At 45.1% G+C, this 27,500-nt stretch overlaps 1 protein-coding gene across 1 annotated transcript in view; it reads left to right on the top strand.

Moving 5' to 3' along the window:
• The window catches only part of bean1 (brain expressed, associated with NEDD4, 1), a gene marked incomplete at its 3' end in the record, with an annotated part of 37,532 nt that overhangs the window by 7,054 nt on the left and 2,978 nt on the right, over positions 1-27,500 (top strand). Inside the window, exons 4-5 of the mRNA XM_080016415.1 lie at positions 24,402-24,605; positions 24,785-24,926. Coding sequence (XP_079872541.1) covers positions 24,402-24,605; positions 24,785-24,926 — 346 coding nt within the window. The remainder of the gene's footprint in view (positions 1-24,401; positions 24,606-24,784; positions 24,927-27,500) is intronic.

Below are 27,500 nucleotides of genomic sequence, written 5' to 3'. Positions count from 1 at the left end.
CGCCGAGGCAAAGGAAACAAGGGATCTGAGCTTCTTTTTTGGAAAAGGTAGGAGGAGGAATTAAGAAAATGTGACGGTTGTTAGTGAAACAATACTCCTGGAAGCACCAAATGGGTTCCGAGGCTTCGTTTGGTCTTCTCCACCGTCGGGGTTCGTCCTTCGTTTTTGGCGGGATTGCAGACGGGCTGCTTTTAAGCAACACGGAACATATTTATAGCAGCATCACGTCTCAATAAATGATGAATATGTGGCTTATGCAACAACCCTTGACCACACTGGATTTATTCATATTCATGAGTGTCTCCCTGGGAGGTAGGATGGAGCAGCACTGCACGATGCGGAGAGAAAATCCATTTTACCTTTTGGAGTAAAAAAATATTCATTTTAATTGGTATATCATAATAGTAGTGTGAGTGTAACTCCATCGAAAGTGAAGGTTTTCTGGCTTTACGTTGAGGCCAGGGGCTCCCATCCATCGGCCACTGATGTTGGAGTCTTATTTCATAGTGTGAAAAGTGAATAGTCTACATTTTGTTATCACAGTAAATAAACAATCTGACACAGCAGGGAGTGGGGAGATGGATGGATTGATGGTAAAAGAACAAATAATCCCTTTCCCATCATTCCCTCTCTACATTTTTCAGCTTCTACAGTATATATACTGTGTATATACAAACATATATATATATATATATATATATATATATATATATATATATATATATATAAAATGTGTATATATATATATATAATGTATATATAATGTATATATAATGTGTATATATATATATATATATATATATATATATATATACACATACAGTGGTACTTTGATTTACGAGTTTAATTTGTTCCATGACAGAGCTCGTCATTCAATCTGCTCGTATAGCAAATCAATTTTCCCCACTGAAATTAATTCAAATGCCATTAATTTATAAATAACAAATATTGTATAAAAACATAATAAAACATAATAAAAGAGAATGTCAAAGAGAATCGCTCATGATTTTCTATGATTTCATGCTTAAATTCAGTCGACATCATCCACTTATTCTTCTCAGCACTTACTTTCTTAGGACCCATGGTTAGAAAAAAAAACATTTTTCAAAATAACTGCACAAAAAGCACAAAACGCGAGCACAATACACAAAAGAGATGCTTCCACGCTCAGGTAACCACGTGAAGTGAAGGAGGGAGACGCGGGATGCTGGCCGGATTCGCTCGCCACGCCAACCAGCGGCAGCATCTGAAGCTCGCTTTTTGTAATTCACTTTTTTCCTCGCAAATCAATACAAAAAATCGACGGAACGATGGCTTGTAACTCGGAAAACTCGTATGTTAGTGCACTCGTAAATCAAGGTACCACTGTATATATATATATATATATATATACCGATTAGCTCATATTGTGTAGGCCCCCCTTGTGCTGCCACAACAGCTGTGACCCATGGAGGCATGGACTCTACAAGACCTCTGAAGGTGTCCTGTGGTATCTGGTACCAAGACGTTAGCAGCAGATCCTTTAAGTCCTGGAAGTTGTGAGGTGGGGACCCCGTGGATTGGGCTTGTTGTTCCAGCAGGGCTTGCTGGCAGGGTTGCAGTGTGGCGGGGTACATTATCCTGCCAAAAGAGGCCGCCGCCATCATGGAATACCACTGCCACGAAGGGGTGTACTTCAGGTCTGCATCAATGTTTAGGTAGGTGGTACATGTCAAACAACCATCCACCTGAAGGCCAGGACCCAAGGTTTCCCAGCAGAACATTGTCCAGAGCATCACACGGCCTCCGCTGGCTTGCCTTCTTCACAAAGTGCATCCTGGTGCCATCGCTTCCCCAGGTAAATGACACACACACACCCGCCCATCCACATGATGTAGAAGAAAAGGTGATTCAGCAGACCAGGCCACCTTCTTCCATTGCTCCATGATCCAGTTCTGACGCTCACGGGTCCATTGTAGGAGCTTTGAGGGGTGGACAGGGGTCAGCATGGACACTCTGACCGCTCCCATACGCAGCAAGCTGCCATGAACTGTGTGTTCTGACACCTTTCAATCAAAGCAGCATTTGTGCTACAGTAGCTCTTCTGTGGGATCGAACCAGACGGGTTAGACTTCGCTCCCTACGTGCATCAATCAGCCTTGGGCCCCCATGACCCTGTCGCCAGTTCACCGGGAGTCCTTCCTTGCACCACTTTTGGTAGGTACTAACCACTGCGTAGCGGGAACACCCCATAAGACCTGTGGCTTTGGAGATGCTCTGACCCAGTCGTCTAGCATCACAATGTGGTCCTTGTCAAAGTGGCTCAGATCCTTACGCTGCTTCCAACACATCAACTACAACAACTGACTGTTCACTTGCTGCCACATATATCCCTAATATAATAATAATATATAACAGTATATATATATATATAGTAATATATCCCACCCCTTGAGGTGCCATTGGAACCAGATGAACAACGTTATTCGCTTCACCTTTCACTGGTTTTAATGTTGTGGCTGATCGGTGTATTTATATATATATATATATATATATATATATATACGTATACAGTATATATCTGATATCATTGTTTTGTCTGGTCCTTTGTCTGGGCATCACCGCGTCTCACTCCTCCCGTTCTCTGTCTGCTTTTATTTCCCTTCTTTTCTCCCCTCCCCTTTTTTTCCCTTCCCCTTTATCTCCCTCACATTCTCTCCCGATGCATCTCACTCCATCCCTCCGTGACCATCTCCCCTTCTGACTCTCTTTCTGATCAATTATTCACATCATTCCCCCCGCCCCCCTCTCTCTCTCTCTCTCTCTCTCTCTCTCGCTCGCTCTCGCTCTCTCTCTCTCCAGCTCTTTCTCTCTCTTCACACCTGGAATTCCACAAACCCCGCCGCCGCCACGAGACATTCAGTCCTTCACCTGCTCTGTTCAAATCCCTTGTTTCTGGTAAAAAGGAAAAGAGCGAAAGGAATCAAAGGACAGAGTGAAAGTAAATCAGAGTCCGATCGTAACATATCACAGCACATTCTATCTCTTCCAAATGGGCAGGCGGGTGTCAGAAAAGCGCAGACGTTGCGTTTTCTATCCGGACAGCATTTGTCCGAGCCACGTTTATGGACAGTTCAGAGAAAGGTGCTCGTGTTCACATGTGTTTATTTCAGCTGGTTTGCCATTTTGAAATCGATGAGGGAACAGATAGATGCGTTGCAGAAAAATATGGAGAAAGAAATCGAATGAAACAACAACGTGGAAATTGAGTGGAAACTGGAGGTTGTTTTTGTTGCAGGAAGAAGTGTCCTTGGTTGTTGGAGGCCCTGATCATGTATTGTGGGAGTCTCTACCCACACGTACTGGTTTGGGGAGGGAGACGGAGTCTTTCTGGCGCTGGGTTGCCGACATGGCGAGAGTTTTGATTATAATAATGAACAAAAAGGCTCGCTGGCCAACAGGGTAAATCCTAAACAACAATGATTTTTGGGCGCAGGAGGAATGACGCTATACTCTGGCTCCTGGGCACTGACGAGCCCCACCGCCGATCCCCTCTGCAAGACAGAAAAAACATTAGGAAGCTCCCTGCCCTGGATAATAATAATAATAATAATAACAACAACAACAGCAACAACAACAACATCAACAATAATGATCATCATCATCATCACCATCATCATCATCATAATAATAATAATAATAATAATAATAATTATTATTATTATTATTATTATTATTATTATTATTATTATTGAGGGTCTGTCCCACAGCAATAGAACCCTATTGTCATTGTTCAGATTTTGATTATTATTATTCTACTTGGCTCCAGAGCAACGGGTCCCAATCGTCTTCGTTTTAGTCCCAAGAGTCATTTCCTTCTAAGCAGGACTCTGTGGACTACAGGAAGTAGACAGACACCTTCTCATTTTTGGGATAAAATCACAACACGCGGCAAGTGCATCCTTGTATTAGTAATTCAGCGTGTCACCAGGGTTTGAAAACTCGAGTCACGGCGTCATTACATGAGTCGATGCTGCGCTGAAAGTAAACTCGGAAAATTTAAACTACTTTTAGACACTGGATGCTGATGTAAAGAGGAGCGGCAGCACGAACTGATGCTACGTTCCATGAACTCTAAGATTTGTAATTATTTTCGATAATGGACCAGGTGTATTGCTGCCTGCAACTATATTTATTATTATTATTATTATTATTGTTCAGAAGAATAAAAATGAGCTTATTCCACCAGGTACATTTTCATATACTCGGAATTAGTTCTGGTGAGGTTTGGTGCGTTACACTACAGTAACATCGAGAATAAAATTTGAGAATAAAAGTATAATTAGAAGTAAAAATAAAATGTAAAAAAATAGCAAATATATACGAATTGCCACAAAAATACAAAATAAGGAAAAACAGAAATAGTCCAATATCTATACACATACAGATTGTTAAAATGTATTATTATTAAACACGGCCCTAGTGAGAGAAGTATTCAAACCGATATCTACTGTCGAGGTGCCCTTGTGCAAGGTCACCCCCCCCCACCTGCGTGCTTCAGTGGAGCGGTTAAGTGGCCACCGGTGGGTACATTTGGTTGTACTTGAAAACTACTGGGGGTGAGTCTGTGTGTGACTGCACGAGTATGAAGCAGCGTCTCAGCCATCTTGGAGTGGAACCTCCCGCGGGGCTAAAAAAACAATGATAACAACAATAACAAATAACTTTAGTACATAATTCAGCATCATCTCTCGTCATCTCATAATACCATCCTATTTTCTTGTATTTTAAGAAGGGAGTCGAGAAAAAAATGAGATTAAGTGAGCCACTTATGAAAGTAAAATAACTTTGACCAACCCAACTTGGTTTTGGGCTCTGATCCAGTTCCTAAAAGCAGTGACCACATGGCAGCTGCGGTTGCCCGGAGGATGTTGTTGTGGTTGTTGTTGTGGTGGCGGTACCCTTGAGAAGGGCGGGCGGCGATGTTCCGCCGCCGTAAACGGAACGAGGCGTGTCGGGATTTTCGGGGAGGGAAGCCAACGTCGATCGGGCGACACGACTCGGGCAAAAAAAGAGTGTTTCTCTACGGTATGCCTGGAGGGAGCTCGATGACACAACATTCCAACAGATTCACATACAGTACAGCGTTATTCCCTCACAGGATTGTACTGTAAATTCTGCGATCACTTAGTGCAATCGTTAAATTCCACTATCGTGAATTTAACGCAATCACAATTTTTCTAAACGTTTCCACCAGTCATGTGTTATTCAGCTGTTTAATTACTCTGTTATTACTATGTAATAAGCTTATACTGTTATGACAGCGGCATAAAATTAACCAATTTTTTTTTTTTGTCAACTTTTTTTTTTGTTTACAGAAATGATTTCTCTGACAATTAAAGACTGAATGACCGTGGGAGCCCCAGCGATCAGGAACATACAATATGCTCTGGCGGCCCGTTGGCGTCGGCAGGGTGCCCTGCGCCGAGCACGCTCGGCTACGCGGACGGTGGGCTGTGGTGGGGCGGGCCTCCCACGGGGGGGCATGGGGGTCTGCTGGCCCTGCACCTGGCTCCATGGGGGCGCGGGGTCTCCTCGCGCTCCCTGGGACTGGGTTATACTCCTCGGGGCCGGGCTGGGGGGGCGGAGTGGCGTCACAGGCTTCCGGCTTCTCTGTGGCTGCAGGGCGGGCACCTCAGGGCTTTCCGGCGGCCGTGGAGTGTCGTTGCGACTGCGCGACTCAGGGGTGGCTTCGGGGCCTTTTTTCTGGCTGCTTGGATGCGCTACGATGTAATACCGACCTTATACACCAGATCCAATTGGGATAAGTCTTGTACATTCACATCTCATCACACACACACACACACACACACACACACAGCACCACCACCAACAACTGCTTTGAACACACACCCAGCACCCTCCTGGTTGCATCCCTCTCCTTTTCTTCCTCATTTACTGTCATAACTATGACAGGAGGAGGCCACGGACCCAATTGCCGTTCCAGTTCCTGGACCTAATTAACTCTGTTTTGTCGATGCATGTCGTCGTCCGATGTTTGTTTTTCCATGTTCATGTTGTTGTTTTGTTTTGGTGATTCCCCCCCTCTTTGAGTAGTGATCAGTTGTTTATCGACCCAAACGTAATAAATAGTTCTCCAAAGGGGGGGGGGGGGGGGAGGTGGTTCTTTATAACCAAAAACTGTGCTCTTGTCGTCCTACAGATGTAATTCCGTGTTGTACGGCCAGCATGCTGACAGCACAGGTTCAAAAAAAAAAGAAAAAAAAGAAAAGAAAACGTACAATCTGCATCACAATACGTCCCTGCTGTCTTTCCTGATGCTCTTTGCGTCCGTTTACCGACACCGGCGTCCTGTGCCCAACTTGTTTCCATGGTTTCGCGCGTCACTGTTTTGACGGTGAGTGTTTACAGTGTAAATAATTAACGCAGCAATCTCCGTAATTGTTTTCGGGCCGCGCTTCGGAGTTTCCGCACACGGCGGCGCGGAAGATTAAGGGCTGAAAACAATCTGCATATTAGAGCGTCGTGCGGGAGGCTCGGATCGGAAAATGGAATCTTTGGCGTTCCGCCCCGGTGCACGCATCATCTCTCCATCTTTCCATTCATCAGCCCCCCCCCGCCCAGTGAAGCCATCAATCATGGCATCCCTGCGCTTTATGGAAATGGAAGGCGGGGGGGGGGGGGGGGGGACGACTGCATTTTATGGCATTTTAACTTCTATCTTATCTCTCACCCATCCGTATCAGTCTCTGCATCCATCCCTCCATCCATCCATCCCTCCCTCCATCCTTCCATCTATCTATCTATCTATCCATCTCCGCTCTCATCTCATCTAGTCACAGTGTGAGGTTGTTTATTTAAATCTATTTAAATGGATGATGAGAGATTTCAGCGAGCGGCCAGTCAGCAAATAGCAATGCTGTTCCGACTCACTGCCCCCCCCCCCCCCCCCACCCTTTAGAGCCCATAAACAATTAATAGGAACCACAGGTGGTCAGGTGTGTGTGTGTGTGTGTGTGTATGTATGTGTGTGTTTGTGTGTGTTTGAAGTGTGTGTGTGTGTGTGTGTGTGTGCGTGTGTGTGTTCATCCCCACATATGCATTGTGTTTGTGCACCTTTCCTCCTAACAAAACCAACCAGATGGATAACTCCCTCACTCCCTCTCCCTCTCTCTATCTTTCTCTCTCTCTCTCTCTCTCTCTCTTTATCTTTCTCTCTCTCTCTCTCTCTCTCTCTCTCTCTCTCTCTCTCTCTCTCTCTCTCTATCTCTATCTCTCTTTTCCTGATTTGTCATCAAGCTGCTCTTAAGGTATAACTCAAGCTGTTGTTTGGAATAGCACTTCTGTGGGATCGGGAAGGTGTGTGTGTGTGTGTGTGTGTGTGTGTGTGTGTGTGTGTGTGTGTGTGTGTGTGTGTGTGTGTGTGTGTGTGTGTGTGTGTGTGTGTGTGTGTGTGTGTGTGTGGGCGCGTGCGCGTGCGTGCGTGCGTGCGTGTGTGTGAGCGTGCACGCGGTGTAGGAGCGTGAAGGAGGTGGGCAGAAGTAGAGCTTTAAGGGTCAGAGAACTGGAGAAGGAGGTGGAGTCCCTAAACGGACCGGAGTGGCGGAGGAATGGAGGGAGGAGGAGGTGATCGAAGCGGAAGGAGGAGGAGGAGAAATGTGGTATTTGAAAGTTCGATTCACCCGTTAAAGCATTTGATGTAAATAGCATGAAAACGTCCGGTGTCTGCTGTCGACTGTGATTAATGTCTTTCCCAAATAGGGTCTGCAACTTAAGGGAGCCTCTGAGGTGTTTAATATAATGCTTTTAATGAATTATTAATATGTGTACACGTGCTGCAGGAGTACAGTTGCCGTGGAGCGTGTGCGGCTTTACGTTTTCGCTGCAGGCAAATCGGTAAATAAGAGTGAATACATTTACTGCCCACCGCCTTGATGGTTTCCATTCCGTACTTGCCATTTACTGGACATAAACCGGTGTCGTTCCCTGATTGGTTCGTTGTTTTTTGTCAAACCACTCCCACCGTGTCGCTCCGCGCAGGGAAACAGCGAGGCGCTGCAGGGAAAGGAGGGAGATGACTGATCTCGAAAGCTGAAGGGACACGCTGCTGGAACACACCGTCAACATTGGTCGAGACAGAATTGCACAGAACTCAACTTTCAGATGAACAAAGATGGAAAACGAAGAGAAGGAAACGCTTTATTGACTGGGCCTGAGTCGATGGATAGATAAATAGATAGACAGACAGACAGACAGACAGACAGACAGACAGACAGACAGATAGACAGACAGATAGATAGATAGATAGATAGATAGATAGATAGATAGTCTTCCGTGGTTCTGTATTCTGCTGTTGCCGAGCGATGAGCGCTGATAGAAACACAGACAACGGGTTAGTATTATAAGCCTGTGTCCTCTGGCGGCCCAACAGCTGCAAGGCACACATCTTTTACCCTCCAAAAAATGGATTAGAAACGCTGAAGAGCTTGACTAAATTATCTCAAGGAATTATGAATCATTATTTTATTACATTAGTCGTCAACATCAATATTGGTATCGGGTATCCCAGTGATTTGAAAGGTTTTTGCCATTTCTACGTAAAATGTTAAAATTTCCAAAACCATGACTGATTCTTAAGGACTCAAAAGGCCCATACGTGTATATACAGGTTTATATCCAAAAGTAATTATTCGCACAAGAATATATTACAAAGTTCTTATTATAAAATCCCGGGTATTTTCATATATTTTAAACACAATCATCCCAGACCCACTTTCCCCTCAAACCCAGGCTCCTATGAGTCTATGATAGTCTGTGATAATTCCTGCCACATTTGTCTTTGACCAGATTGGGATCGTGTGAGATTTGGGAGTTATGCAGGTATATATGCTCATCGCCTTGGATTTCTCCAGTCCAGAGCAAAGAAAATGCCATTGTGAACATGGTCATCTCAGACAACATTCCCATCAAACTTTGAGGAATTCTGTTTTCCCACGTGCGAGCCTCACGGCAACAGCTCGGACCCTGACCAAACCTCAAGTCGGAAGGAGGGGGTCGTTACTTTTCAGGACGTAGTACTCATAGCCATTTTGTTTCAAAGTTATAAAACACTTACTCAATCTTTGATTTGCTTTGGAGCTGGGGCCCAACCCGACACCCCCCTGACCTCATTCATATGGATGAATCCGTCTGGATTCCGGCTGCAAAGCACCGGTGGGCAGGGATTGTAATTGGGGAACGGGAAGCAGCAGACGCCCCGAGGCGGAGGGGTGCCAACGTGTGTGCGGTAATATCCAATGGCCCCCCCGTCAAATCCCATATCAAGCCGCGAAATACGGAGCGTCTCATTTCAATCTTGGCTCACCCCAATGGAAGGCTCGTGCCTGAGGAGGAGAGGGGGCGAGACGGAACATCCAAGAATCTATGGCACTGGACAATGTTGGCAGCCCATCTGCTGTCCCTCAGCCCCGTGGAAGAATCCCTTTTGCTTAAGGATGGGGGCAGAGTTTATGATCAGATATCGCATCATCCTGGAAGCGATAGACGCCAGATGCCTGGAACACATCGCCCGAAGATCGCCAGGGACGGATCAGACTCCCAAAGGGATTCTCTCTCTCTGTCGCACGGGAATAAGAACGTGCGGCTTGGGTTCCTTTTCCGGGGTTAGGGTTAGGGTTAGGGTTCGGGTTAGGGTTAGGTTAGGGTTAGGGTTCCCGGCATCCCAAAGTAGACCAGGTAGATACCAGCACCTCCCAGCACCTTTGAGGATAAACCAGTGACTGCTGAGGCATTAGAGGGTTGTTTGTTTTGGCATTAGGATTGTGTTTATCTGATATGAGTTCATCCTTCATCCCCCTTTTTAGTTGTTTAGTGCTGTTTTCCTCATGGTCCATCCTGCGCGGGAGACTTGGGGTGTGCTCATGATCTTCATCCGGGCCTGATGTTACGCCAGCCTGTTCAGCCTGTTCCAAGTCCATAACACTTCTGGGTTGTGGGCTATGAGATGTTCCAGAGCTACACCAGACCAGAGCAGATATTTATTGTATTGTATTGTATAATTTGAATGTAAAATGGACTTTGAGCCCGTTGTCCCGTTTGCCCGTTCAGGCATGAACACACATTTTACATACCGTTGCCCTTCCTGATGGCAGCTACCAAAACTCTTGGTCCGGTGCGGTCTTATGGTCCTTTCAGTCAGAAACTTGATGGATTTGACGTTTCGTCTTCGTGTGTGAACTTTAGACGGTGGGTGTTTTCCCCGTGAGCGCCTCTCGCCCTGACCTTCTTCGGAACGCCTTCCGCCGTTCTTTTCCGGGAGGTCAACCTCCACTGCTTGACAGCGATCGCTATGGCTTTTCATCTCCAAATCCTCGGTGAAACAGTGGATGAGCCTCTATTCCAGTCCCCCGCCCAGGAATACTCTTGCGAAACTCCCCTCCCCAAACTCCACTCGAGTCTATGCGTGAAGTATATACGAGCTGCAAATTGTATTATGCTGTGGAGAACTACTACCTTAATTTGCGGGTGTGTATATCTTCCAGTGTAATTGTGTGCGTGTGTGTGTGTGTGTGTGTGTGCGTGCGTGTGTCCGTGTGAGTCCACAGCGGGGTCGTGGTTGAGTTGTTTTAACATGATTAAACATCTCGCCCCCCTCCCCGCGAGATGTTTTTTCATCATCACACTTTCCCTTCATCTCCTCACCCTCCAGGCAAGGGGAGGGAGAGAACGAAAAGACTCAAAGGCAAACCATATTTAATTGTGATTAATCGCAAATGAATTGCACATTTTTAATCCGTTCAAAATGTACCTTGAAGGGGTATTTTCCAAGTATTTAATACTCTTATCAACATGGGAGTGGGCAAATATGCATGCTTTATGCAAAATGTATGTTTACTGGAAATTAATTAACAACCCAAAACAATGACAAATTTTGTCCAGAAACCCAGGTACAGCATTTAGCACAAAGAAATATGCACAAATCATAACATGGCAAACCCATGCCCAACCGGAGGCAACAGAACATTCGGGCATATTGACCTGCAGCGACACCAGTCACCTCTGCAGCTGCTCTGTCTGTGTACTGTCTTCTTTTACTCGATTTTCAACTCTGTTTCCACTTATCAAGTTTTTCTACAGCCTGCATCGCGTGGATCTCTTTTTATCCCACGGATACGGCTTTTTCCTTTAGTGACAGGCTGCCGCGGAAACCTTGTTTATCGAAAGGGAACGGCCGCTCTCGCTACCAACAATGGGGCGCGTCGGCGATGTTCACCCCGTGGCGGAGGAACGTCGCCGTACCCTCTCGCAGCAGTGAATCCAGGTGAATCCCCATTAGCGCCTCGAGTGTTGCCGGTTCGCCACGTTTCGGTGAAAAAGTCAGCCGCACAACCCTGTAGATCTCCTGCTTCCTCGCCAGGGCGGCCCGCTCGTCGGTGTTGTTGACGTCACGTTCCCCATGGCTACCGACGTAATACAGGGCCGCTTGGCCCTGGCTTGGCGCCGGCTCTGCAGCCCCGGTAACTGCAGACCCGGTAAATCGCACTCTTCATTCACATCAGGTGGCGCAACCCCGGGCGTGGCACCGTTGAGGTGACTATCTGCTGGCCGGACGTGGGGCCGCCGGCGGTCAGTCTCCGACCGTTATCACGTGCCCAGGGAGTTCTCGCGCGCCGTCGTCCGACGTTTGCGTGCGCATCGCTCCACGGGCGCATGCAGGGACGGCGTGCGACGTCGTCCACTCCGCTGTCGCCAGGCTATGCGTCTAACGGCCCTCGGCGCCATCTTAACTACGGGTCGGCAGGTGGTCAAAATAACAGAGCGTGCATTAATGCATCAAAAAGTGTGTGGGTCGTGTCGAAACAAATTTGCGCAATAATGCTTTATTATCGTGTTAACTAAGACGGCCCTAATAAAGACAGAAACAAACAAAGAAAATGTAAGATGTAAAATATGTGTTCATGGGGCATGAAGAGGGAAGAGCGACGCGGGTGAAATGCCGAGCGTTCACATGGAGAAATAGGGCCGGGCACTCGGAACGATTTGTTGGAAATGGTTTTGTGTGATGTGTCATTAGTCCTTTCTCTCGTTTGCTCCCTCTTGTCTCCGCTCGCTGGCACCACCTCCGTCTTCCTGTTTTCCTGTTCACAAATGCAGCAAAAAAGGGAAACAAAACACGCTCTGTCCCACTTATAACAGAGAGGCTCATTGTCACACGGGAGTACCAATTTCTCTCCCGCGCCGCGATCTGTGTGATGTGTTTATGAAACAGGGTGAGAGGAGGTGAGCGAGGGAGAGAGAGAGGGAGAGAGAGAGGGAGAGAGAGAGGGAGAGACACTTTGTGGTGTTAAGACTTGTTTGGAGGTGAAATCACAACAGGAAATGAGTCACTTTGTCCCCAAACCCCATCTAAGCCGCTCGGACGGACAATCTCTGTCTCTGACACACACACACCCACGCACACACACGTGCACACACACATGCGCACACACACACATACTCCTGGTGAAGGTGTAATCACAACTTATTTCCCAGATTCCCCGGGTGTCCTCCATGGAAACGGTCAAGTTGATTGTGTGCGCCGGCGCACGCGTGAACCAACGCTCGCCCGCGTGCGCACGTGTTCGCGTCGGCCTCCGAACGTCTAAAACGTCTATTCCCTGCCGGCGGGAGCCCTGATTGATCAATCAAAGCTCGATTTTTCAACGCCCCTCGGCCCCGTCGACCAATCAGGCGCGGATCAAACCGCATCACCGAACAATCACGGTCGGACTCGCTCTTTTATTGTCCAATCTCAGCCGGATTTCCAGAGCTCATCGACCAATCAGAAATGGTCGCACTTTCGTAATATTGTTTTGACGGGTTTGCCTCGCCGACAGTGTGTGGGTGTCATGGAGTTTATGAATAATTATCTTCTCTTATCTATATTTTATCAATACATCAATGTGTTATGAGGGCAGATGATGGAGTATAATTGTAAATTACCGGATCTGTACCTTCTTCAATAATTCGGTTAATCTCTGGAGCCATACAAAAATTAGGACTTTTTTTTACCATTTGTATTGCCAAAATGACCATATTTGCCACCTCCCTTGACATTAAAATATTATATAGCATCATTCGTTAGCATTCAGTCATATTCACCTGCACTCAGTATAAAGTAAAACAGGGCGGCATCTTACCTCTGTCTGTTAAGAGGTGGTTGAATTCCATCTTGGCTTAAAGGAATAGTTCCGATTTTCTATTATTGGTATTATATTATATTATTAGTATCACACTCATGCCTCATGTAGTATAGTATGTTTCATTCCTGCAGGAGTCCAACCTTTTCTCTGGACCCCCGACTCTATGCGTTAACATTTCTCTCCTATTTGTATGAAATCATTGTGTTGACGTTACTTGAGAGAAAGCAGCAGATAACCATTTTTTGGCAAACTCTGTCCAAATATCTGTGGCCTTTTAAAGTCTGTGTAAAGTCAATTCACTTCTTTGCTTCACTTCCTCCTGGTGCCGGGCCTGCCCCCGAGAGAGGCTGCGCCCCATGCCCTTTTTTGTTCACGATTTTGAAACCAAATTTTATACACTTGCCAAGTTTTTTTAATCATTAAAATCTGGCTGAGTGGTTAATAACACATTGCTTTACACATTGCTTTACACGGACCTTGAATACAGTAAATGGCCTCAATGACTTGCTATTTTTTTGTGGCGAGCCGTCTTGCCATCTTTGTGTCAAAATTGGGCAGGTCACCCCTTTGAGTGTGACACCGGTCACATCATTGCAGCAGCAAACAGCAGAAAATGAGAACAACATGAAACCGAACATTATCTGACAAGCCTTGTCAGATAATGTTCGGTTTCATGTTGTTCTCATTTTCTGCTGTTTGCTGCCGCAATGATGTGACCGGTGTCACACCTGTTTGCTGCCGGAGTGAGTTTTTGCACTGGGCGCTGGGTGTGGATTTATCCCCCAGTATTTGCATCGAAACTCCTGCTGGACGGGGTGGAGCACATTGCAAAACATGTACTTTTTGGCAGGCGCTGCACAACGAGAGAGAGAGAGAGCGAGAGAGAGAGAGAGAGAGAGAGAGAGAGAGAGAGAGAGAGAGAGAGAGAGAGAGCAAGAGAAAGAGAAAGAGAAAGGTAAACTTTAGGAAGAGTGGTTGAATGGTTGAGGGGGTGGAATGATTTGAAGAGAGAGAGGCAGAAATGTGGGACAACCGGGCGTGATAATAATTCTCTCTATCCCCCATGAGGGGATAGGAGGATTAGGGAGGATGTATGAGGTATTCTGACCCATATTCATTTACTCACACACACACACACACACACACACACACACATACACACACACACACACAGACACACACACACACACACACACACACACACACACACACAGTACACAGATGTTTTCTGACCTACATTTTACCTCATCGAAATACAGTTCCTAATTTAATGCTGCTAATATCGAATGGCAGTGGTGTGTGTGTGTGTGTGTGTGTGTGTGTGTGTGTGTGTGTCTGTGTGTGTGTGTGTGTGTGTGTGTGCGTGCGTGCGTGCGTGCGTGCGTGCATGCGTGCGTGCGCATGCGTGTGTGTGTGTGGATCTGTGTATGGTTTAATGACGCAATGATTTGTATTTGATTTGCTGCTGTCGTATTTCTCAGGGTGATTTCAGGGTGAAGTACATCATAGGCACACATTGAGTACTAACACACTGTTTCACGTCGTCTGTCTATTTTGTTCTAAAACAGTGCGACTTTTTAGTTAGATGACACCGGCGCCAGTTAAAGCAGGGAAAACAATTCAAAAATATATTGGGAGCCTTGAATGGACCAGAACGACGGATCCTCTTGAATGTTTCTTACTTAATGTACTGGCTTTCACTCCAGCAACATTTTGGCCACATAGATAAACTAAGACAAAACAAGATAAGTTAAAATAGATTAGATTAGATAAGATTATATAAAATAAGATAAGACAAGATAAGATAAGATAAGATAAGACAAGATAAGATAAGATAAGATAAGATAAGATAAGATAAGATAAGATAAGATAAGGCCACGACATCCCTCCTCACTCCACCCTCTCCCTGCTCCAGTGGTGGTTGGACAATCAAAAAACAACATAATACTATTATTATTATTATTATTATTATTATTATTATTATCATTATTATTATTATTATTATTATTATTATTGTTGTTGTTGTTGTTGTTGTTGTTGTTGTTATTATTATTGTTATTATTGTTATTTATTAAGAATAATATTATCGCCATTAGTTCTTTGTCTTTATCCGTATCATTGTTGTTATTATTAGGATTATTAGCATGAGGATTGCTGATATTATTATAATGCCACATTTTTCACTTATATGCTTCTATCTCACCATTCTAGATAGATTTATAGGCGTGTGTGTATATTTTATTTTTTATTCATTTTTATTTGTTGCACTGCTCTGCTGCTGTACCACCTGAATGACTCGGGGCTGACATCTTAAACCTCTCTTTGCTCAGGTTGTGATTGTCATTATTCCGGTATTATTTGTGCGTGTATTAAAAAAGTAAGCCACATCTTTTAATTTAAATAATTAATTTATGTACCTACACCTTGGTTTAAATATTTTCTCTTTGTATTTTCTGGATATGGCCCTATAATATAGGTATTTTAAACCATAAAAAAACGGTGCCCTGTTTCTTGCTCACAAAGCCTTGCATCACAACATTTCCCCTTATCTTAGGTGGTTACGGGTCCCAATCCCCGTTTGTTATTATTTATTTATTTGTTGTTATTACAATAAGTGGTGTTGGGGTTCAGTCAGCCTCACCTTTAGTCTTCCTCTGTCCTCCGTTTACATTTAGGATTCCAAATACAACACAACACAAAATGATAACATTTTGCTCCGAATGTCCCACTTTCCAGGAACGCTCTGAAAACCCTGTCTCGCATTGGGGACAGCTTTTCGGGCAGGAGAGAAACGTTCAGCATCAATCAGTCTGATTGACTTCAGGGGCCCGTTGTGGTCGGCCGCTCCGTCGGACCACCGGAGCCTATCGTGATGACGCTAATGAAGCCTAATGAGCATCCCGGTCCAACTGCATTGATATTTATGTCATCATAATTAGCTTTTTTTGTGACAAATACGATCAGCTTTGTCCATTAGCTGATTGCAGTGCCTGTACGGTTGTCTGGGTCTATTTTTCCTCGCAGAGTTTCGATCAGAGACGGTCGGGGACAAAAATGCTTCAGATGACTGCCTGAAGCTGTGTGAGTTTGGGTTTTGCTCTTGCAAGGATGGAAGCATCACCAGAATTTCTGCAAATTGAATTGTATATTTATATATTATAAATATATTTTAAATTAGCTTCTGAGATCCTAAAGTCTGAAAGTCATGGAAAAAATGTATTGTATGAGTCTTGTTCTTTCCATTGACTTCCACTCGGTTTTCTGAAGCCGCACCTTGTGGCCGCTCGCTGAACTGCGGTTAAAGAGAACCAACCACAGGTACTCCTCACTCTATGACCTACCTGTCTAACCACCGTTCAGACTGATGACCAGCTCTCAGATTTAATCATACACATTTATGTGTATGATTAAATCGATCATACCCATAATAAACGGATGATTAACAAGCATGCTTTGATAGTATAGCGGTGTCACGTATGACTGCCTGTTATAAATATGACTGACGCTACCACTGTCCTTCCTATATATCACATGCATCCTGGCCGGCATGGGACCTGTAATGTTTTTTTATTATTATTATTTTTTTTTTTATAATCGTTTTTATTAACGTGAACTCAGATTCAGATCCTTTACGGAGAGCGGTGGTGAAAATGGTCCCAGCCCCTCGGTCCTGGAAGCTATAGGGCGCTGTACTTTAGGCTGCTGCTGCGGGGGCTCTAAGCCGTAACGACAGCTGTCAGGCCGAATCTGCGAGGCCCCGCCGACGCTGCTCCATAATATATGGACTTAATGTACAAAGTGACGCGACTTATGCCGTACCAGTCAATATGAGAGGCTCTTAACATTTATAGCTTGTGACAAGCGAGAGTCAAGTGACGCACACGCCCGCACGCCCGCCCGCACGCCCACGTTTGCGCGCACACACCTGAAAGCACACACTCGCAACACAAACACCTACATACAGTAGATGCCGTACCAGCTTGTATATGCATTAAATGAGGGACACCATAAAACACCATTGGGGGAAAAAAAGCACATGACAAAATTAACATCATATTAGTATTTTCTGGATATTGAGAGACGCTTTTTAAATTTAATTTCACATGAATATTTTTTTCCATTGTTGTAATCCAATCACCAAATTCCGTTATACTTACACGCCAATGGAAGTATAATGAGTAATATAATAATACAGCAGCGTACAGTAATAATAGGCTGACGCCGTGCCTTTCAACCAAACACAAATTAATGTTTTTGTGTGCGGCCTGGGAGGTTATTCTGCGGGTCCACCACGTTGGTTCAGTCACAGAATTAGAATATTGAGGTCACACAATAAGATCCACTTCTTAGAAAAGTGTGATTGATATGGTTGGATGTAGTTCTATATGACAGTAAGATGAATTACATGATCTCTGCTGTGATTCTCATGAAAAAGATGAAGATAAAAACGCAGGTGGTCTCAGTAACTTGTGGGCAGAGTGTTAATTGGGGATTATCATTCTACCCAGTGAAAACACACTTGCGGGCGTACACACACACACACACACACACACACACACACACACATGCACAAACAAACACAAACACACACAAACAAACACCCACAGTTACCTCCTCTCTTTAATTAGCACCTTAAAATGCCTTATTGACATGAATGTCATGATGCCCTCTTGTGTGCAGTGTCTGTTTATGTGTGTGTATGCGTGCTGTCTGTGGGCAGAAAGAATAATGATATCATGTTGTCAGTGACGTGTGTGTGTGTGTGTGTGTGTGTGTGTGTGTGTGTGTGTGTGTGTGTGTGTGTGTGTGTGTGTGTGTGTGTGTGTGTGATATAAATGGATGGCCCTCTGTTATATCGCTGCATCGCTCTCCCTCATAAAAATCCCATTTTTAGTATCTACGCATCTATCTATCTATCTATCTATCTATCTATCTATCTATCATCCATCCATCCACGGGCTTTTGGGTTTTTTATATTATATATATACTAATTCTTGTTATAATATAGTTATGATCATTTTTTATTATGAGTTAAACGTATTCTTCTAATTATGTCATGTTATGTATCGATCATACCTCAAAAAGTCACACACCCTGTTTCCATATGGTATTGGTGTCTTCCATGAGTTTGGAGCAGCAGGTACGCAACAGAGTTGCAGAGTCCGGTTATAATACGTGACTTTGTCCTTTAGAAGTAGTTTAAAATGACGTTATAGGTGTTGAAATAAATAATCTATACAAAGGGAACACTAATGGTACACACCACCATGTTGCCGACCGCTCAGACCCCCGTTCACCTGACTTCTCCATGTATAAAAGCCCAGTTAGATACGAGAGACAGGGAAAGTAGGTTTCTCCACTTTTTAATTGGAAATATGTGAAATTTTAGAAATTGAGGAAACGTGCATTTTGCCTGCACACTGTGGCAGTGTTGCCTGCCACCGGAATGGCGTATTCAGGGCCCTCCTGCACAGAGACACAGATGATGGGGTTGCAGACACAAGTTTATTGTGAAGAGTGGGCTAGATGGAACAAGCCTGGAGCAGAACGACAGCATGTCATTCCAAGGGTTACTCTCCCGTGTCTGTGTGGGGATGGGAGTTTTACCTGTTACCTGTACAGTCACTCTGATCCTGGGCCCCAACACCGAAACCCAGGACAGGTGTGGCTGCTCAAAACCACACCATCCCACACACAGGCCCCAGCTCCGCTGCCCAGCACTCCTAGTCACTCCCTCCCTCCATGGAGCTTTTTTGCACAAAATCAACCCCAGGTTGATTTTCCTGCGTCTATGTTGTTCAAATCCACATTGAACATGTTGAAATAAATAATCTATACAAAGAGAACGTTGTTCACCAGTATAACGGTGCCACCATGACGTGCCAGATGGACCCCCATGATTTTGGCTTGCATGATGCCCCTGTATCCAACCACCCTCCATCCATCTCTAATCTGTCTGACCATCTATATAGTATTTTGCTTATCTAATTACATAGTGAGTCCTATTTATTAATTTGAAAAACAATTTATGGAAATATTATTTCATCAATATATGCAAATCCCTAGTTATATGCTCATGCCCCTCATTTCTAATTGACTCAAACTCTCACATTTATTCCTGATCGCTCCATCCTTCCAAGTGTTCCTGAATCCAGTGTGATTTGAACCGGGTGGACTTTTCCCACATCAATATGTAAGAAACATGATTGAATGAGTTCCAAAACGAAAGGAGAAGAGCGAAAGACGTGAGCTGAAATAATGAATGGTGAAAGAGAAACACTACTGCGAGAGAGGAAGAGAGAGACAGATGTGGTGAATGAAATGCACTGTATTTCTGCATTTATATGTCAGGAGTACTGTCTGATGAACCCAAATGAAGAACACAACAGAGGCCGGAATCCTTTATGGAACAGGCAGAGAATCGGAGACCAGGGAATCAGGCAGAGAATCGGAGACCAGGGAATCAGGCAGAGAATCGGAGACCAGAGAATCAGGCAGAGAATCGGAGACCAGAGAATCAGGCAGAGAATCGGAGACCAGGGAATCAGGCAGAGAATTGGAGACCAGGGAAACAGGCAGAGAATCAGAGACCAGGGAATCAGGCAGAGGTTCAGACCAGGAAACAGGTGCTCCACATTGATTTTGCACATTTTAGTATTTTTATCTGTTTTATATCACTATGTCCGCCAAAAACCTCTCGGCAGTGATCTCCTATGGTCGCGATGCACTCATGGATATTAAAATTTCCCTGAAAGATCAACTTTGGGACTTTTCATCCCCGATACAGAGTGGCCCCCAGAGATTTTACGCATCAACGCTTTCAACAACAACAATAACATTGCAACCTCTGTTCCACGGATGGGCCCATGGAGAATGCACTGTGGTAAACGAGGCGGCATTCGGGTTAGAATGAGGACACAACATTACCGTCCACCTCTGCCAAGCATCATTCTTGCCAATGTCCAGTCCCCGGAGAACAAGATGGATGACCTTCGAGTGAGGATTACATTCCAGCGGGATATGAGAAACTGTTGCGTCCACTCCCTAAAAGAGACGTGGCTGAACCCGCTGGTGCCAGATGAAGCCATTCGTCCAGCCGAGTCCTTCTTCGTGTTCTGCACTGACAGGTCGGAGGAGTTGGGGAAATCCAAGGGTGGAGGCGTCTGCCTTATGATTAACAGCCGCTGGTGTGACCCCAACAGCACCAAGACTCTCCCGATCCTTCTCACCGAACCTGGAACAGCTGACCATCTCATGCCGTCCATTCTACCTCCCCCGGGAATTCAGCACGATCATCGTCACAGTGGTTTATATCGATCCGCAAGCCGACACCTATAAGAATCTCTTGATTCGACGCAGTCGATATGTCGAGGATCTGACTGGGTGGACTGGGTGAACGGGGAACAGGTTATATCCAGGTGGAGTGACGAGCAAGGTGAAGACAGCTGGCTAGATTGCAGAATGGGGTCAGGTGTGCAGTGGCAGGAATGCAGAACCAGAGTGACAGACAGAGGGTCGACTATTAGTCGTCAGTTCAAGCTATTAGTCCCCATTCATAATTTTAATGTGATTGGTTAAATATATATTTTGGCGCATCAGAAAATGGTTTGAGTTCCAGAGCTGAGAAAGAATGTTATAACTAACATTGTTAATATTGTGTTACATTTGAGATAAATACAAAACCCAATAACCAGCCTTTAAAATATACATTTAAATAACAAGCTCTGCGTGCACGAAGTAAGCCGCGATGGGGCACCGGTGATCATGTCCTGGTAATTTCTGTATTTAAGGATCGTGAACAAATTCTTTGTTGCGTGTATATTTCAGAGGAACAGAGTTTGTCTTTGCAAAGAGAGGAGAGGGAGAGAGCGAATGGCAGGACGCAGGCTGTAGTCGAGCTCACCCGTCCTCCTGGAAACCGGATGTGCGCGTATATATATGTGGTGAGACGTGTGAGACCGTTGGGCTGGGGTGATGCACTGTCACGTCTGTTGATGTCTATGAAGTCCTTATAAGGATTTATCTTCGACTATGTGTTTTGGTGCGTTCTGCTAACAGGTGACAGTGTTCCTTGTTGTGGATTAACGCGTCCTTGCCTTAACTACATGCTGTTCAGATAGTGTTTTGCACATATGTTTTCGTAGAAGCAGACAAGGAGGATTTTGCCTGTACAATCAGTGCTCAAAACCTTGTGTTTGAATTTATGATCTAGGTTATTTTATTTTACTCTGTTTCCTTATGGAATGAGACAAGCCCCGTACGCAATAGGGACACTTTCTCCACCACCTCCATGGACAGTTTGCCCAGAGCAGCAAAATGGCAAAAGCCTGGTTGGGCTAAGCAGCTGTGGCAGCATACTAGCAGCGCCCCCACCAGCAGCCGAAAAAAAAACTGAAAGTGAATTTAAAGTTTTACGTTGTGCAAAATTCTTCCTCTGAAAACAAAGACTTACAATGGGACTTTTTTTAAGTTCAAAATTTATGTAAACAAATCCACCCTCCCTTGTTCATTAAATATCACTATTCCAGTGCAGAATGTAAGGGGTAAAAAGGTCTATCCAGAAATACAGCAAACAGAGGTTGTCATTTGCATATTCATGAAATTGTGTATTTTCAGGAGTTGTAGAGTTGCTGTATTTTATCACATGGCTCACTTATCTCTGAATAATGGCCGCTGATATTGATCTATGATAAAAATCTATATAAATCTATATATACGATACTCCGCCTACTTGCGCTTGTTAACACGAGATGATGGCGCAGTCGTGCAAATTTACCGAGAAACTGCAACAGAAGACTCAAAGAGATGGATGAGGACAGCGTTATCACAATCCCCCTTGTAGAAATGAATAGTAAATAGCTTAGTCATTATAATAGTTTGCTAAATTGTTACGGGGCTAGCTACGTCCATATTTCTTAAACCATGGTGAATCAATATTTCGTAGCAATGTCATTCATTTGTTTGCGTAAGGGGGCAGCCCCCCGGCAGGGTGATCGAGACCTGGGGCGTGGGGGTCTTGTATCACTCTGACGGCGACAAGACAGATGAGACGCAAAACAGAGAGAGCAACAGTCCGTCTGTGTTTTGTAATCCAATGCCGATGATGACGTTGATGGTTCTGATAAGATGGGCACAGTGCGTGTGTGTGTGTGTGGTGTGCGCCTGTGTGTGTGTCGCCCAAAATGTAAATTGTAAATCCAATTATCATGCACATAGTGAAATGGAGTCCTGAGGGGAGACAACTACGGTAGATCACGAGGCAGACGGAAAGACAAATAACAAGAGCAGAAAACAGAAAGAGTTACGCTGGAGGGCAAAGGTTAGAGAGATGGGAAGAAGGAAAAACGGAAACTTTTTAAAGAGCGACAAGCGTGCGGAAGGGGCGAGATGGGGAAAGTGCCCGGCGAGGGCGAAAAGGCGATGGAGGCCGGAGGGAGGGAAAAGGCGGAGGGAACTGAAGAGAGAGGGAGAGGAGAGCTGTAGAGGTCAAGTCACTGATTATGTAACCCTGCCTGCTGCACTACAGTCATCCTTTTCTCTCTCTCTCTCTCTCTCGCTCTCTCTCTCGCTCTCTCTCGCTCTCTCTCTCTCTCTCTCTCTCTCTCTCTCTCTCTTTACCCATCTGTCCTTCCTCTTTCTCTCCTGGGACCTGCCGGGTTTCTCCATCTTTGTCGTGCTCTGTCTGTGTGTCAATTCACACAGTACTTAACGTTGATGGTAAGTCAAACACACACACGCACACACACACACACACACACACACACGCACACACACACACACACACACGCACACACACGCACAGACACACGCACACATACACGCACACATCCATATAAAGATCTCTAGCCGTCTACACCCATCTCTCCAGATGGGTGTTGAGGAGTCCTCAGACTCTCCAGTGTTCTGGCTCCCACTCGGGCCTCCGGGGGGTGACAGGACCATGTGTCCTGGGCGGAACACAGCTGGCCCCGCCTTCCCCCTGTCAGCCTCCGTGGGTATGTCGTCAGCTTGTTAGCTCACTTTCAAGCCGCCCTCGAGGCCAATTTCCACACAAACACTCTGCAGGGGGGACTGTTATTGCTCCGGGGAACCAAAGGCAGATTCAGTCCCTTGTCAGTGCCGCTAATTCAACAGGGAGCATTTCGGGTCCAAGGCTGCACTCCCATAGCAACCTTTCCTGGAATTTCCAGGAAAAACCTTTTGCACGTTATGTAAAGTTCCGATCAAATTTGCACACATACATCACTGACAACATTCACAAAGACTCTTTTTCTGGCAGTGCATCCCGTGTCTCTTTCTGTTTCGGGTGGTGCCTGCATCTTGCAGCGCTCTTGGTCTACTCAGAAGAGTGTGTGTGGGTTGTATAAAATGCACAATAAATATAGAAAAAAATAAATTTCAGCAAACCCAAAGCAAACAATAAGATTTTGGAGGCGTAAGACTATGTCTCCAGGGAGTCTCTCCCCACAGGTAAGGATTGAGGGAGGGAGACGGAGTGCTTTTTCTCGTGCTGCGCCAACATGGCTAGAGTTTTTATAATACGGTCCAACAGAACGGCTCGCTGGCCACAATTATAAATAATGATTAATAATGCTGATGGTTTCGGGCGCAGGAGGAACGGCCCTCTGCTCCGGCTCCCATTCAGCTGACAAGCCCGTGCGCCAACCTCCTCTGCAAGACGGACAAACGTTAAGAAATCTCCCTGCCTCGAGTCGGACCAATCAGCGCCGCACTAGCGCTGATAAGGCCGATTTGAGGCAGCTTGGCGGCCGCGGCAAAGGGAGCTGTGCCGTCGTCCGCAGCCGGTGCTTGACCACGCCACTTGGTCCGACATGGACCACGTTGTCTAACTGCACTGTAATGTCTGACTGAACACCTGACCGGCAAACATACTGTATCCAACATGGCCACAGGGGCATAATAATAAGTATCTTAATTTGCTGAGTTGCAAGTAATTCCTGGTCGGTGATCTAGTCTCTCCTCCCAGCAGCAGGTGGAGTTTGACAGTGGTACATAAATAGAAGAACACATTTGCACACTGTGACGTAGAGGAACAAGAAGCAGCATCAAGGGCCTCAAGACGACGGTCAATATGTTTAGATTTGGGGCCAGTAATCCTATACCTTCCACCTTGTTTATGCCTGGACAAAGCTCTTATGAAGCCTTCTTTCTTTCTTTCTTTCTTTCTTTCTTTGCCTGTCCCTCTCCCCATCCACCCAGTGAGCTCCAACCAGAGCCATGGGGAGTACCCGGACTGCAGGAGTGAGAGGGAGTCAGCAGGGGAGGCGTCCCTCCTGGTGTCCCCCCTGATGGTGGCCGGGATTGTCATAGGACTCGTCCTCTTCCTCTCCTGCGTCACCATCATCATCGGCAGTCTGCGCAAGGACAGCCGGCTCCCCAACCCGCATCTCCGAGCTAGTTACGGTGATTTGGTGTCTGGTTCTAGCAGCCTCTACACGGTGCACCTCGACTGACTTGACCGACTGAAAGAGTGAACGAACGAACGAACGAACGAACGAACGAACGTACGAATGGTTTGGTTAACCTTTTTAGTTCAGCGACCTTTGGGTTTCCCCCGAGTTAACTTGTTTACCCATTCCCAGGTCCAGACGGGTTCTCCTACGGGGGTTCATTAGGAGAACTGAGGTCTACCTGCTTGGAAGACTTTCCTCCTGGTTTGGACTTTGACTCGTACACAGAAACTCTGTCACAGGCCAACAACATGTACCCCGACTCTCCGCCAGGGTAAGTGTGGGAGGAAACACCGCTCAGCGCACCCTGACCCTCATTTTAAAAAGTTCTGGCTCCGTTTGCCACCAGGATGACAGTGAGTGTAAACCCTAACTTGAGGCTTCAAATTGTCTCTTCGGCAACGAACTGGTACTTTGTCCATTTTTGCTGAAATCTCCTATAACCACAGTACGTCGTTCTGACCATCTCGGTCAAAGTTCCAGCCTTTCATTCGTCCTTCAGGCTGATAGGCTACGTGTCTTTATTAATGTTTTTAGGAGTATAACTGAGGTGAAAATAATACATCTTTGAGTATTTTTTTTTTTTGTCCATTTGGCCTCACGCTCTCACAATACTGTTTGTTTTTGGTCTACTCAGAAGAGAGTTTGTGTGTGTGTGTGTGTGTGTGTGTGTGTGTGTGTGTCTGTGTGTGTGTGTGTGTGTGTGTGTGTGTGTGTGTGTGTGTGTGTGTGTGTGTGTGTGTGTGTGTGTGTGTGTGTGTGTGTGTGTGTGACTGGCTGAAGGGTGCGTGAAATGCTGAAAGAGTGAGAGATAGAGAGAGAGAGAGAGAGAGCGAGAGAGAGAGAGAGAGAGAGAAGAAAGGTTTGCAAAAGGCCAGTGTCATGGTGTTTTTGATCCAAATGTCAGCTCCTCTAATTGGCTACTTTAATAATTCACATACAATCTATCCCTGTACTGCGTGTGTTTGTGTGTGTGTGTGTGTGTGTGTGTGTGTGTGTGTGTGTGTGTGTGTGTGTGTGTGTGTGTGTGTGTGTGTGTGTGTGTGTGTGTGTGTGTGTGTGTGTGTGTGTGTGTGTGTGATTGTGCGTCCTCGGGCGGATTACTCCCATTGAGTCTAGTCTTCCCTGTAAAACCCTGACCTGAGCCAACCAATCACAGGATTATATTTGGGTATTTATCGTAATTAATATGTTGCAGAAACTCAAATTAATATGTTCAGAATGAAATACAAAAGATAAATGCCATTCAATAACATAATGACCAAAATGTTACCTTAATTCTAAAAACCCTAACCTAATTTCCAAGATGAGAATGTTGTCCTCTTCTGAAAAAAGATGTATTACTGTATATCATATACAGAATATATACATATAATGTATATAAAGAATAATACAAAGATAATTAACAGGGCTTCAGGATTTTTACAATATAATAATCCAAAATTGAAGCTTAATCAATTGAATTCTTTCAATGCCTTTACATTTTGCATTTGCAACCTGCTCTAGCAGCACGTTATAGCGTTGCTTTCACACATGCACTGCGACCCTGAATTTATCTGGACATTACCTGGAAGAGCTGTACGTGTGAGCGCAAATGTCCGAATCATTTGACCCGGACATTACACGGACTTTACCCAGCCAGCACCCTAGTACAAAGTCCGGGTAATGTCATGTGTAAACGGAGCGCGGTGATTGTCCGGAGAGTGGGCGTGTTGATGATATCATGCGACCTGCGCTGCTGCTGGACACTGAGCCAAAACGCCGCAGCATTGTATTCCTTTCCACTCTTTAGTTTATAGTGTCAATTATATATAGTATCAACGCAGGAAAAATATAAGTCGATAGCTTCGTCCGCCATCTTGGGTGTGCTGTAAAAAACCCTGTGGGGCAAATTCACAAAGCGATTGTGAATTTAAACCGGTACAAAAACAGAAAAAGTGAGCGTCTAATTCACAAAGCACCTGTAAACGGTCAAATGCACCGCTTACGATGCTGCCACGTAATTAGCATCTAAGCCGGTGCTTTTTATTTAAATTAGGTATTATGCACACATTTGGGGCAAAATGAACCCCTTTCTATGGAAATGAGCCTCGTTGCAAATAGCGTCCATTTCACCAGCGCTGATAGCCACACACAGTTAGATGAAGTTACTACAGAGACCTGGTGGTAAGACCAAAAAAAAGTTTAAAAAAGGGGAAAAAAATGCAGCGGAGTGCGATGGTCTGCAGAGAGACGGTGCAACTGAAGTGCGTTTATAAGGGGAGTCACGCCCAGATCCCTTTCCAGTCATCTGTAAATTATATTTTGACATTATTATTTATTGTAATTATTATTACTGTCATCATCTGTAGGTAGCGGAATGCGAGGCAGTCCGTCGTTTTACAAAAGCAACTTTTTGAAACTTCAAATGATTTATTTTTCAAATAAGGGTTACAAACGTCAAAATTGGCATTGAACCACTGATGGCAGCACCATGGACAGCTGTCCTTTTTCATTGGCCTTTCAAATCCCTTTAAATCAAAATAACTATCGTCCGACAATTATTTAAATTTTGATATTTATTTAAGACGGATCATTTGTTAAACAGGAAGCAGTAGAGCAGTGGTGTTAATGTGTAATGACTCTCCAATGGAGGCCCCCCCACGGATGCACAGATTATTTACTTTGCCACATGGATAATTGTGATCGGGCGCAAAACAAGGGCAAATAGCACTCAGCTAAAAAGTTTTATGGGCGTGGCTGCGTTGGCATATTATTAGCAGAATTGTGGAAGCTGGCTGAACGGGTCCAAGTGTTGGGTAAACTTTGAGGGTGATTAACTCAGAAACACAGTTTGCCGCACCCTCGT

Source organism: Zeus faber (genome assembly GCF_960531495.2).
Source record: "Zeus faber genome assembly, chromosome: 16".
NCBI lineage: Eukaryota > Metazoa > Chordata > Actinopteri > Zeiformes > Zeidae > Zeus > Zeus faber.
Note: the sequence above shows the minus strand (reverse complement) of the source record. Positions and strands in the feature narration are given on the sequence as shown.